The sequence below is a fragment of the Drosophila simulans genome, chromosome 4 (genome assembly GCF_016746395.2).
Source record: "Drosophila simulans strain w501 chromosome 4, Prin_Dsim_3.1, whole genome shotgun sequence".
In the NCBI taxonomy this organism is placed as follows: Eukaryota; Metazoa; Arthropoda; class Insecta; order Diptera; family Drosophilidae; genus Drosophila; species Drosophila simulans.
The window spans coordinates 203,149-217,313 of NC_052524.2; the positions used below are offsets into that span (position 1 = coordinate 203,149).

The window sequence follows — 14,165 nt, forward strand, 5'->3', positions numbered from 1 at the left end:
CTCTAAACAAGAATATTACTACCTATAAAGAAAGATCAAACATCAATGGACATATTTATATACCCATGTTACAGTATTACGAATTAACTTTTAATATAATCAAATTTGGACGATATTAATTTGAAGATGTTTCGCACTTTACTTATTTGTAAATTTCAGTTTAAAAAAAAGAAGTATGTATGTAAATGCATATAAGACACTGCGACTTATAATTATAAGAATAGTAAATAAAGTACTCCGTTACGATAAAAGGGGCTCTCATCGATGCGCTTGCTTGCTGAACAAATATGCATATATACATACATATAAATTAACGAGAAAATATTTTTGTATTTGTGAAAATATATGTACTTGTGTGTGACTTTTAAATATACATTTCCTAAATCGCTCTATGCGAACGAGCCGATAATCAAGTAAATAAGCATGTGGACAGTGTGGAAGCTATCTTTGATGTGCAATCATATTCTTAAAGGCGGGCGCATGAATTCATGTTCGTTCTATTGGCCTATACGGATTTTAGTTGTATTATTATCATTCAATAATTCGATACTACAGTATTGTTTGCAGTAAATATATTTTTAACAAATAAAATTGGGAAATAGGCAAGTAAAAGGATATATCTGATATATGTACGTGTAAATTATTATTGTGGATATTAAAAAAAGAAAAGTTAGTGTGGTTAAAGCGAAATTTACATTCATGTTGGATATGGTTCTCATTATGTATTACATAATAACAGCACCAACGAACTTTATTTGAGTGTCTGTATATGTATTTACATTCAGCATAAAATGCTATGTTTTATAACTGTGTGTGTGTTGCATATGCTTTATTAGAAATTACATACGTAAAACATTTATATTAATGTAGGACCGGCCTACCTGTTGATACGATACAAATATAAATTCCTTTCCCTACATTTCATTATTATTTTATAGATTTGTACAGATTTTAGAAATGGATTCTACTTTAAATATTGAGGTAAGTCAAAAAAGCAATATTTATTTAATTAATATAAGTTCAGTATTTACCTATAATCAAACAATTAAAACTTCTTAGATTTTTTACAAGACTTCATTTTTTTCTGAACTTGTTTCCCACATCTTAATACACTTACATTTGACAATTTTCTTAATGAGAAAATGGTAAAACATTTAGTTTAGCTTATTGTAATTTTTAATTATTAAAATATACAATTTATGTTTTTTTGTCATGATTTTTATTTTTATTTATTTTATTTTTTATCTATATTTATTTATTTTATTTTTATATTTATTTTTATTTATAAATAACCGTTTATCAAATAAATAGAAATAAACTTGACAAACACATATTTTCTACAATCTAAAGGAGAAAGAAATTGCTACAAAAATCGGAACCCAAATAGATTACGCTGATGAGACTAAAACTATTCCCCAAAATAATGATAACCTCAATGAAAATCAATTGGAATCTTATATTGACAGTGGTTTTGATAAACCCGTCACTTCAAGAGATAATGAAGATGATGACGATCTAAAAAATGAAGAAAGCGAATCTGAAGATTCAGAAATTTCAGAAGAAAAAAATACAACAAATTTGGAAGAAAACCCAGCTACACTAATTAATAAGCCGTCTATAGATATTACCTCATCGGATGTGGAGAGAACTGTTGACATAAAAGACTCCGAATCCAATAACCCTATTATTATAGATGCATCTATTAAAACGGACCCATCATTATCTGTGGAAAATTTGCCCACCGTTTCTGAGAATAATTTAGAGTTGGATTTGATAGATGGGAGTACTGTTGGTGAAAATTTATCGAATGCAGAAAACGAATCAGCCGCTCTAGACACGTCGAACATTCTAATTAAAGGAGAAGAAGACAAAGCTATCGAAGTTTGCAAATCACAGTACACTAAATCTTCGGAGGAAAAAGTATTTGTATTTTTAAGAATAACAGATTTAAATTATCGCCTTCAAGCTTTTAAAATGTTTCTTATTTAACATAATATTTATAAAGATAAAAGTAAAGCAAATGTTGCCCTAACTTACCAAATACCCTACATCGGCTAGATTTATTTATGACTTGTATATGTATACTTGTGACATAAAAAGGTAGTTTCGATCTAAGTCATTAATATTTAAAACATGATTTAGGTAAAGTAGATATTGTTGAAACATTTTCATATGTTTGAAGAAATTCAAAGAAGTTGTAGGACTTCATTTCCGGATTTCTCGATTATTTAAAATCAGATAAAAGGCGGAAGAGAACGTAGCCGAGATCAGGATCTCTTTTAGAATTGTTGTCGCCATTTTCGTCTGTCTGTCCATATAAACTTCAAGATCTTGTGGGCTATTGTACCAGTGACATTTCTGCAAGATGATTTTAAAAGATTAGCACTCATACTCCAACGTAAATCAACCGCGGAAACTGCCATCCCCACACTTTTGCATAATTTTAAATCGGTTACTCGTAGAGTTAAAGGGTATACTAGATTCTTTGAAAAATATGTCACAGTCAGAAGGAAGCGTTTCCTACTATAACGTAGCGTATATACATATATTCTTGATATGGATCGATAGCCGAGTCCATCTAGAAATGTCCGCCTGTCCGTATGAAAGTCGAGATCTCAGGAGCTATAAAAGCTAGAAGGTTGAGATTTAGCATACATAATCATGAAACTCTAACGCCCACAAGCCGTACATAAATGCCATGCTCACACTTTGGATAAATGTGTTGATATCTTTTCAAATTTTCAAATTATTACTCTTGTAAATTTCTATCGAATCACCAAAAACACTGTGGCCACGCCCATCTTCTTACCTACAAAACGCACAAAACGGCCCGCCCACACTTTTAAACAATTTTTAATTTTTTTTCTCATTTTATTTCCCAATATCTATCGATATCCCGGAAAAATTGTGAAATTTCGCCTTCGCATTCGCACTAGCTGAGTAACGGGTATCTCATAGTCGGGGAACTCGACTATAGCATTCTTTCTTGTTTTAAAGTGCGTTTTAAAAAATTATGTTGGAAATAGGAATATGTCAAGCTTTATAACTATGTGCTTTACAGAGCCGAATACGGATAGGGGAAATACGCAGATCTATGCGAAAAATCATTTTTTCTTAATAACGGTACTCAAACCTTATGTGATAAAATACGCAAGGCTGACTCTGCATGGATATCAATCTAGGTATAACGCGTATATTTGCGTACAAGCTAATAATATTTATTGATATTTGGCTTCTACAGAGTAAATTTCGTCAGACATAAGGCAAATGACTACAACTCCTTGTTTAACTGCATATGTTGAATATTATAATTGATTTATAAATTATTATAAAAATTGGTTTATTAGCTGCAATTCGTTATTTTAATACGCAGCTTTACTTACAGCTTCGTGCAAATCATACATTATCAATTTCGATTGGATCTTAAAAATTGACTTTATTTTTAGAATGTCAATGACCCAACATCCATTGCAAATGATTTGTCGACCGGAAACACTAAAGCAGACCTTGTTTTGCTAAATGAACCGGTAAGTAATATCTCATTTCAATAAAAATTGATTATATTATTAAAAAATATAAACACGTCTTTAAATTAACTTTTGTGACGTCAAAATAATTTTTGTGCATTTGGGAGGGCATAACCACAATTGTTTTGGCATACCTATAGAAATTGAAAAGGCATATTAGACCAAATTAAAAAATATTTGGGGGTGGCAACACCAGAAAATAATCTTGTGCTGGGTGCATTCTTGCTTTCTGACATTCAAGAAACAATTGAATGTTAATAAAGAATTATTTAAATAATTAGATCGGTTTTTGATAGAGTAAAACACTTGAATCACTGCTCTCAAGTTTTTATAACCGTTGCTCAGCGTTCGCATTCACACTAGCTGAGTAACGGGTATCTGATAGTCGGGGAACTGAACTATAGCATTCTCGTTTGTTTATATGAAAATGTATTATGACAGATTATTTCTGAATCAGTGATTTTGTAAAAACTACACTACAAGCTAATAAATAGGCTTATAAGCATAAAATTTTGTTGTACATTAAAAGACGGGTGTTGATCATTGAAATCGTCCTGTTATCAACCGGAATAATAATATATAATTTGATTTTTTTTTTTAAATTGAATAATATCAATTTGAAAATAAATGTTTCGCAGATGTTTACAAAGTTTATGTTTCTAAAGACCAAGCTCCTTTCACAGTGCTGTTTACTCGCGTGTGTTACATATTCTAATCAATTACTGGAATTCATTGAAAATATTGACCCTTTATTATTAGAATATGGAGCTTCCAAAAATTACTTAAAGCATCGTGCAAATCATCAATCAATTAATAATGATTAATTTTGATTGGACGTTCAAAAATTCCTTTTTTTAGAATGTCAATGACCAAACATCCAGTGCATCTGATTTGACGGCAGAAAACAATAAAGCAGACCTTATTTCGCCAAATAAACCTGTAAGTATCTTTGTACTTCAATGCACTACATCTCATTTTATTTTAAACGCAGATAAAATATATCAAAACATTTTCATATGTATTTCTGCCTATGCACCACTTCTTAATATTGTAGCTTTGAAAAGCAATTTTTCTTGTCAAATTGGCCATAGCTTAAAATAGAGAGACTAATCACGGATGAACTAAGCTAACTCGGCTGGCTGTTGATATTGATGAAGAAATGTGTAATTCTATATAAGGTCGGAAAACTTTTGGCTCTAATTAAGATACAAACATTCTCAACTTTCCAATTTCTCCAATTTTTTTGTTATCCGAATGAGCTAACAAGTGGTCGAGAATCATTCGCGCAGATTACCGTCCCTAACAAAAAACTTCAAAACACATTACAATAATAAATGTATTTATTCTTTTTCCATTGAGCTATTGTGTGTCTTCCGAATTTGTACATTGCAGGAAGATTTTAATAGCCAAATTCTGAACATTATATCGGATATAGATATAAATATAAAAGCGCAGGAAAAAATAACACAGCTAAAAGAACAAGAACTGAAGCTCATTCAGAAACAGAACGATCTGGCAAATGAAATCCATAAGCAGCAGATCCTAGCTAAGCAGCTTAGTGCACAAAATCAGCTTGAACATAATGATTGCCAAAGTGGAGAGCTCGACTCACACAGTCAATATCAAAATGAGCGCGGCGGACCCACATCGACACTGTATCAGAAGAATGTCGCCAGTAAAGTAAGTACAGTTCAAAACAATATTTTTACCGGCCTAGAACATTGACTTCTTTAAACATAATTTATTATTTAATCTAACTATGTGTTTGCCTTGTTGAAGAAACACCAAAATGTATTTTTTAGTCGAGTAACGGATATAACTCAATAACACAAGAACAATTCGATCGACCCCCCACAAGCCGGAAAAGATGTCACGCCAACAATTTAAATAATTTTTGGATTGATATCAACTTTAGGGACGAAAAGTGATTTTGCTTTTCTCTTTTTGATAGACTATATATTATTCACTAAATCTACCCTGTTCCAAACGTCTACAAGTGTCAGTGCTGATTAGATGGCATTTAGTTCAAAAATTCTTGTCCCTTGATGACCTTCATGCACCCGTTGGGCTCGACATCTTTGAGCGAAGGTATTGCGAAAGTTCCTACGGCTTCAAAACATTTTAAAGGTGGTGTTTCAGCTGTAATTGACTTGGGTTAATTGGGCCTTTCTTACTTCTTGCCTTATTGTTCGAGTTATAAATTGGTGAGATGCGAGTATTGGTTTCACGTTTTGTTTGGTGTCATACGTCCTGATTGTTATTGATAATTAATATGAGAGCTGAGAGTGAGTTGTCCAAGAGTTTGATGTCTTTAACGCGTTTTCGTTAACCGGTGTTGTTCGTTTGTTTCTTCTTCAACTGATTAGTCCGCCATAATATCCGGCCAAAAATCTCTTAAACATCTGGTATGGCTCGTTACATTTTAAGAAAAGCTAAATATTTCCATTTCCATGTTATCAGATTTTGTGTGGCCTTGCATATCAGAGGAATAAATCAGCTAATAATCAGGGCTTCCCTGCCTAGAAACATAAACTTGTTTCTTTACAGGAACCACCACAGGGATTTCGGCATTAATCGGTAGAGGTGGACTGGTTGCGCAGTGCAAGCTTCAACAAGCTTCAAAACAGATATAAAGACTCTTCAAAAGTGATTTGTAGGCGTTCACGTGGGCGTGACAATCTTTTCAAATACACTATCATAGCTTCTCAGCTTTAATATTTTACGAAATCCATACTTTTACGTGGATAGACAGGCCGGCGGGCATGTTCAAATCGATTCCTTACTGATCGTCGTCAAGAATAGATATACGTGTATATATATATATAGTATAGTATATAGTATATAGTATATATATAGTGACGGAATTATCCATTCCTGTTAACCTGTTAATATTTTTAACGAGTCTAGTATATAATTTTACTTAATGAGTAGCGAATGTAAAAGTGTGTGTTTAGAGGCGTTTTTGTTTGTTAAAAAAGTTTTTCTATATCGAAGACTTATACTGATCGACAAGCCGACAGACAAAATAAAGGCAGGGGCGAACGCTTTAATTTCGAGGAGCCCAGTAAACTCGAATTCGTATAGATAGATCTTTGAGCCCCCACTCTTGGTGTTCATATACGTTTGCGACTGCCGTCCACAGATGTGCATCGCATCAACCAGCTAGCCAATTCTAAATATGTATTCTACATACGCTGGTGCGACTGTCATGACTTGAATCCTCGTAATGCTTTTGTTGATAAACGATAAGTAATTAATATATTTCCGCGACATTCGAAAAGAGAACACCAAAGAAGTCCTTAGACACCCGAAGTCTATTAATTACACAGTAGCGAGCGTACTTAATTTTTATTAATATGGATAATAAAAACTAATCATATTATAGACTTATCAGGTTGGTTTTCTATTAAAATTTGTAAGCCAATCAAATCCTATTTAAATTATTTCTAAAAATGCTGATAATTACAGCATTTGTGGATTAGAGCACCAAGGAAATATATTTAAATTATTCGTTCTTACGACTCCGGTGTTATATTTAGGCAGTGTATATACAATATATGTATATATACGCTCTTTGACGCACATGCCCAAAGAGATTCTATATTTAGCATTTTATGAACTTTTCGAACGTTCACATTGCGCGCTATACAGAAAAGTATACACTCTGTTTGTATGCATATATAAATTTGAATTGGAGGAAGTGTTAATTTTTTGTAATTCTCTTTTTGCTTAAGAACACAGTCGTCAATACATTTCGTTACTATTAAATTCAAATAAATATTGATAGTTGTACACAATAATATGAATTGTACAGTAGAGAAAAAAAGGGGTTATCGTCCAAGTGATCTTATTGATCCTAGTAAACGTCAATATTTATTAAACCTCAGTAAGCAGCTTTGGCAGGAAAGGAAAGTACTGTAATTCCTTCCAAATATTACATTTTTATCTTTTGCTTCCATTTCCAAACTTATTGGTCAATAATTCCAAAAGAAATAGATTACATATGTACTATGTATCTGCATAATTAAGTAAAAGAAAGAAAAGAAATTATAAATACCCTTTGGAGAAATGGTCGCAAAATATGAGCATATTTCATGTTTAATTCTGTTTTATAATTTAGGAATACGCTAATGTGTCGAAAACTGTTGATTTGCGAAAAATATTTACACCTGCGACCGATGCTGCTGAAATATTACCGAAAAATCGTAAGTTCTATGATATGATTCTTATTATTAAGATAAGGTGATACGTAAGAGTCTTACTATAGTACCTTTACTTATGCTATCTAACAACATGAATAATTTGCGTTTACCTAAATTTTTAATTCTATTAGATTAAATGAGCGACATCGCATGCTACAAAAACGCTTAGGCAATTTATTTACGTATCGCCTTTAAAATAAAACTATAGTAGAAATATTTTAACAACAATAATAAACTTATTTAAAATAGGAAAGCTATATGCCTCGTCTGCATTTTATTCTCCAACACTACACCCTACAGTGGAAGACCAAGTCGAGCTAGCACGAAGAATTTCACATTCGTTAAGCGATATAAGTAATCAAACATCTAAGGGTCAGTCTATGTATGTCAATCGCAAAAAACGCTCAGACAAATGGGTTCATGAAGGTAGATCTCAAGGTAATGGTTGTGTTTTCAAACTTTTTTGTTGTCAGTCAGTTATTAATCACTTCCAGTTCCTACAATTGTATTATTATAACACTGATTCCAACTTTTAGTATAGTGGTCAAGAAAAATCTAATTACTCTAACTCTGCACCATAACAGGGATTCTCCATTTTATTTTTAGTTGGCGTTGTATGTAGATTTTTTGTCTAAAAAATCAAGTTTTTTAAATAAATGTGTATAATAAAACGATTATTTTTTAACTTGGTTTAACATAAACTTAAATTCATTTGTTTATACGGTAAATAAAATTAATGTATTAGTATGTTCCCTAGTAATAAATCACGTTCCGTGCAGTCTTGATAGTTGTAATGTTATGTAAACGCTCGCCTTGAAAAATATAACATAAAAGCAAATATTTTAAAAATATTAAAAAAAATACAAGTGACGATTGCTCCTCCAACATAGGTGCAAAAGTTTTAATACTAATAACTTTTCTGACTAAGAATGACTTACTTACACATTTGCTCTCTCGGCCATATATTTTTAATTCGTGGTATTTACACAAAATTTGTTAAGTAAGCATGCATAGCATTTAACAACGACATATATTGCGAGTCTTTTGAACGAATTTGAGTTATTTATAGTTTTTTTCAGCCAAACTGCGTTTTCAAAGTGGATAAGGTCAAATTTCTTATATGGAGCTAATAAATACAAAATAAGTTTAGGATTTTCCAAATAATGGTGGGAAAAAATAACTTTTACTGACCAGTAAAAATCGGCTAACTTTTGTTTGCTCTTTAAAAACTAGGCATTATTCGTCCTGCAGTAAATATATGTATTTATAATATATTTATTTATTATAAAAAAAAAGTTGTATACCGGGTTAAAACACTTATTGATAAAACAACGAACGTAATTTTTTTTAATATTTTCTGTTTTCTATGTTAAGAATGATATGATATAGCGGTCTAACTCGTCCCCTTTTGACTCATATACGATTTGTAATAGAAAGAAGACGTTTTGGACATTGTTGGAATATTTCATCTTCATTCAGATAAACTAAACTTAGAAACTAGTTTTCCTTGTAACGAACAGACGGATAGGAATTTTACTAAGAGATTCCAATCAGCAGAAAAAAATTTTACTTTCGTATTGATTTTTTTACCATTTAAAAAAGCGACTGGATGCATTTTCCATACACAATTTAGTTCATTATAAATATTATATTGAAAAGCTCATTGGAAAGTCTACAAATTAAATATGTTAACGGTTTCAAAGTAACGGTTTAAAATGTACACAATCACATATATATACATTTTGGATATACATTTTCTACCGTATTTCAATTTAACTTTCGCATTTTATTTTTTGCGAATTGTTAGAATATTTCCACCCTAATTACAATATTTATCAAAGTTTATTTTTTCTTTTTCGTGTAAGTTAAAAATACACGTTCCGTAGCTACTATCAAATTTTTATAGTTACAGCTTAGAAACGAATGTACTTCTACGGAAAGGATGAGTAGATACATATGAAAACCGGTTTAAAATGATAACATATATGTAGTTAACTTATTAAAACATACTTATAAAATACTATTTTTTCCAAATGTTTTTTCAAAATGTTTATATAATCATTTAAAATTTACATACAAGAATCTACAACGTCATAATTTTTAAGTATACAATAATTTACATATTCAGGGAATGATGCTATAAATCCATTTAAAGAAAATTCTGAAACAAAATCTACAATGGAGGTTGCGAAATTGGAAAAAATACCGCTAAAGCTTATAATGAACCCAAACGGAAAAGTTCGTGATTATAATTCGCTAAAAGATTTAATTAACGTTGAAGCTGGCCTTCTATCGCCTGACAATTGCGCTGAACTAATAACTGCACTTCAACTTCATCAAGGACGAGGTAATTTTCAAATTTAGATGTGATGAGATAAACTATTTATAGCCACAAAAGAAAACTATTTGACTTACAACTTTATTAAATTTTTAATTTTAAATTAAGTCGAATTAAATTTCTGACTTTCAATGTTACAATAAAACATGTAATTTATTAATCCAGTTTCTGGAATTTTGTATTAGACCATTTGACTTTAGTGTAAGCCGCTCGTACATAAGCTGTCGTTTATATCTTACGCTTTTTCAAAATTCCTTCTAATTCAAGTTCTAAAACTAATTATATCCAAGAAAATTATAACTTGTTTTACAAATATTATTTTGATATACAATTTTGTAAAACGGTACAGCTAAGTAAATAATATAAAATTCGTTTGCCATGCTTTATCACTTATGCTTCCCCTACCGCTGCCGCCGCTCCTGCTGCTCCTGCCGCCCTTCCGACGACTCCGCTGCCAACGCCTTCAACTTGAGTACAACCAAATTCATCAAATATGAAGGTGCAGAACTTTTTGCAAAGCGCCGCAGAAAGGCTGATAATTGGGTAGTCGATGAATCCCATTCAGGGACTCAATATCATCCATCTGGTATTCCAGATTTCCAGCAGTATCAACAAAGGCCTGTTCTAAGTCCAAACATTTTGCCGGCGTATTCTGATGCTGGGAAGCACCGCGTCCAATTGAATATTCATCAAAATCAGCTAATTGAGAAGTATTCAAAACCAGGACTTCAAGTCGTTCAGTCTCCTTGGAAAGCAGCATTGCAAACTGGATCAGCGAGCTCAGCGTTTCTAGAGGATACCAAGAGCTTTTCACCGCCTGCCTTAACAGCAATTCCGTCTTCCCAAACTGATAGTAAGGACTGGACGGACGCTAATGAGCCCATGCCTCATGGTTCTTCAAGACGCCATACAAATGTATGAATCTCCCAATTCATCTACTTTAATAAAAGAATGTTTTCGCAGGCTATTGCTTCCTCGCCACGATCAGTCATTGTACCATCGAATCCACAAAGGGATCTTGCATATACACCATGCGTTGCTCAGGGCTGGGGCGGTCGGAGTGTGGAACTTCCAAAAGGTAAGTAAAATCCTCTGATATTCTAATTATATTTCATAATTTTATAAATCCATGAATAGCTTCTTAGTTTCTGAAGGCATGCGTACTGAGGTGTATGTATGCATATTTGTGTTTCATAAGGCAAAAGGGAACATTGAAGTGGTCAAAAGAACGCGACTGATAAGTTTTCTTAAAAATAATTCGATTCTGCCGGACATCAAATAAAAAATTATGAGGTGCTTGAAATCAGAAAATGTAAAAACGTAATTGGCTATTGTTTTTATTAGCATAGCTCTATAACATAAATAAGAGCCGTTTTCGGAATATATCATAGCTGTTAAAGGACGCGTAGATTATGTTGAATGAATGGGTGTTATGTGCGTTGAATTTGACGTTACCAAATGTTATTTGCACATCGGTCGTGCCAATTCGCGAATGTTCAGCAGCATTTAAAATATTAACCTATTAAAAATTTCCGAGATCTCGTTTCTACAGGCAGATAGATGAGTAGTAATCGTGGTCAAGAATATATGTACTTTATAGAGTCGGTTCCTTCCACCCTTTCGATGCTTTGAAGGAAATCTAGCATCACCCTTTACCATACCTCGAAGACATTGATGTTTGGCGTCTAGAGAAACGTCAATCATTAAGAACCATGTGGACCTATTTTAGGAGTTCCTCGGTAAACAATGTGACGATTTACCCTACTTGAGGACAATTCATTCAAGAAATGTAAAAACGCAATGCTAGGGGCTAGTACCGGAGAAGTCCACAGGTCTGTTAGGTATTTGGTTGGTGTTGAGCCCTGGAACCATAGTCAAACCATAGAAACCACAGGATTCAAATACCTCCATATCAGAATATCAGAATTGTGTTTTGGTCTTTAGTACATATAAATGATTAATATTTAACAACGAGGCGGTTTCACGGTTTACAGTCAATGAAAAAACATGTTGTGAAGTCTAATGGCATTGCAGAGAGGGATCAAATACCGTGTAAAGAGTTTTTAACTAGCAAGATATATATGTACATGAATAAGGAAACTAAAAACTATTATATTGTATTAAGTTTTCTGAAATAATACATATGTCATCATGCCCACCCATTAATTATTAGATGTCAAGTCTTGAAAAGCTGAATATCGTCTGTGATTCCACTTGGTATTTTTTGGTATTTTCTGTAGTAATACTAATATTTCAGACTCTTTTCAATCTAACGAAAGTCAATCATCATGGCAGACTCAACCTCATATTGGGAGACCAGATGACAGCAATCCTAGCTTTACTAATTACATATTTGGAGAGAGGCTGACATCTAACTTTGCTTTCGATGTGCAGAATCGATTACATTCCCTCGAAAATTTTCAAAAATACTTCTTGGAGTACCAACGCCTTGAAATAGAAATTTTACGAAACAGGGAAAGTGCTCGTGGCTTACAACCCGATGCTTATGAAAGCCATGTCGATTTTACACCACAAAACGAATTTAAAGTAGTAGGTGGCGAAGACCTGAATGTCAATTGCGACTTAGATGAGAAGGTAAATGTGCGTGAATTAATTCAATCTTTTGAGAAACAAAATACAACGGATCTAAGAGATGTCGCAGCAACAATAGAAGGCAAGGCTAACGTGTTTGTGGTGTCATGTTATTGTGTACATGTATATGTAGAAGCATATGAAAAATGTTCAATAACAAATTGTTTACTCTTTAAGGAACTGCACGTTACTGATAGATAAATTGCTTGCTCAAAGGTATACACCTGTTTAAACGTACATATATTTAAATGTATTATTTGTAAAGGAACATTACGTTCTTACTATTCTATTTACGCACTACATCTATGAACTTACAAATATGAATTTAATTTTTTTTAAATAAATAAAGCTAATGTATGTGAACTTATCCATATGTATATATGTACATGTGTGTCAGTCGTGTTTTACATTTATTACACACAGCATCATAACCTTTAAATTCATTTAACAGTTCTTGATTCCCCTTTCTTCCGCAGGCTTATACGTTCCGAAAGAAATATCTCTCTCAAGCTACGCAGCACCTTCACAGCAGCGTGAAATTCACGGGAAACATTTTGAAAGGCCATACGAAGACACTTTATCGCGCTCGTTTCCAAGGAACAACTTGTCAGCTAATAATAATGTTCTTGGAAATGGTGGTATGGGTGAATTTCCTTCATCAATGCCAATGGCAACTGCATTGAACACTGGAACACTAAATCAACAGCCCTACTCACCGACTAGCTATAAAAAAACAGTACCTGGGCTCGAAAAAGTTGAGAGTTTTGCTAGATATGAACAGCCTGATAGGAAAAGATTGACGAGTGGAAGTCCACAGTACCTAAAAGCGCTACAAAACTCTCAAGTGCGCAACGCATCGCCAATACCTTTTGGAACTTCATTAAATGAACAGACTTCCTGGCCTCCAGGATCTGTGCTGCTACAGGGAGGCTCTCCCTCTCCGCTCCCAAACCACGTGCAAACCTTTAACAAATGTGCCAAGGGTTGGGGATCAATACCAGTCAAGCAACAGTCCTATTCAAGCCAATTCAACTTACCTGGAAATCTGCCGTACTCTGATTTTTAGGTGTTGCTTTAGCAAATAAGCGATTTACGACATATGCCAATTACTTACACGATTATAAAATGTATTTAATGTGTTTGTTTATTTGTCTTTGAACATTATAATAGTACTACATCGAAAAATATATGCAGTTGTTTCAGCTTTTTCAATTGCCCAGCTTTTTTTAAGATCGGAAAATTTTAATACTTTTCATGTAATAGTTATTTAATGATGCAAATACCTCTGGTGCTTTATTGGTAAATGAGGATTTTTGGATGACTTTTATTTTACGTTATATGAATTGCTTTCACGAAACGGAGCTGGAGGTTTTTTCCTCTACTCTCTTGTTGTTATTTGCGTTTCTTCATAGTATGTTACGGGTAAGCGACTAGTTTTAAATAAATGATTTATGTTTAAATGTTATAGGAAACATACCTTTATTAAAACCGTTTACAATATTTTTA

At 32.8% G+C, this 14,165-nt stretch overlaps 1 protein-coding gene across 17 annotated transcripts; it reads left to right on the plus strand.

Moving 5' to 3' along the window:
• The first annotated feature begins 396 nt into the window (after positions 1 to 396).
• LOC6724693 lies at positions 397 to 13,871 on the plus strand. Of its 17 annotated transcripts, none has more exons than XM_039296125.2 (13): positions 397 to 629; positions 939 to 981; positions 1,351 to 1,920; positions 3,447 to 3,527; positions 4,386 to 4,466; positions 4,920 to 5,207; positions 7,648 to 7,732; positions 7,979 to 8,167; positions 9,858 to 10,076; positions 10,567 to 10,982; positions 11,031 to 11,145; positions 12,325 to 12,741; positions 13,136 to 13,871. In XM_039296125.2, the coding sequence occupies exons 2-13, from the start codon at positions 958 to 960 to the stop codon at positions 13,723 to 13,725; spliced, it is 3,075 nt and encodes a 1,024-aa protein (XP_039152059.1). In that variant the 5' UTR covers positions 397 to 629; positions 939 to 957; the 3' UTR covers positions 13,726 to 13,871. The 17 variants fall into 17 exon arrangements, with proteins under 17 accessions (XP_039152059.1, XP_016037230.1, XP_016037231.1 ...); XM_016180622.3 differs by having other exon boundaries at positions 397 to 602; XM_016180623.3 differs by lacking the exon at positions 1,351 to 1,920 and having other exon boundaries at positions 398 to 629.
• Positions 13,872 to 14,165: the final 294 nt, after the last annotated feature.

Excerpts from the sequence above, each read along its gene's own strand:
- LOC6724693 (XM_039296125.2), top strand. The coding sequence starts at position 958 with ATGGATTCTACTTTAAATATTGAG. Across the intron at positions 11,146-12,324 it reads GAGTGTGGAACTTCCAAAAG|ACTCTTTTCAATCTAACGAA; the intron begins GTAAGTAAAATC and ends CTAATATTTCAG. Across the intron at positions 12,742-13,135 it reads TGTCGCAGCAACAATAGAAG|GCTTATACGTTCCGAAAGAA; the intron begins GCAAGGCTAACG and ends TTTCTTCCGCAG.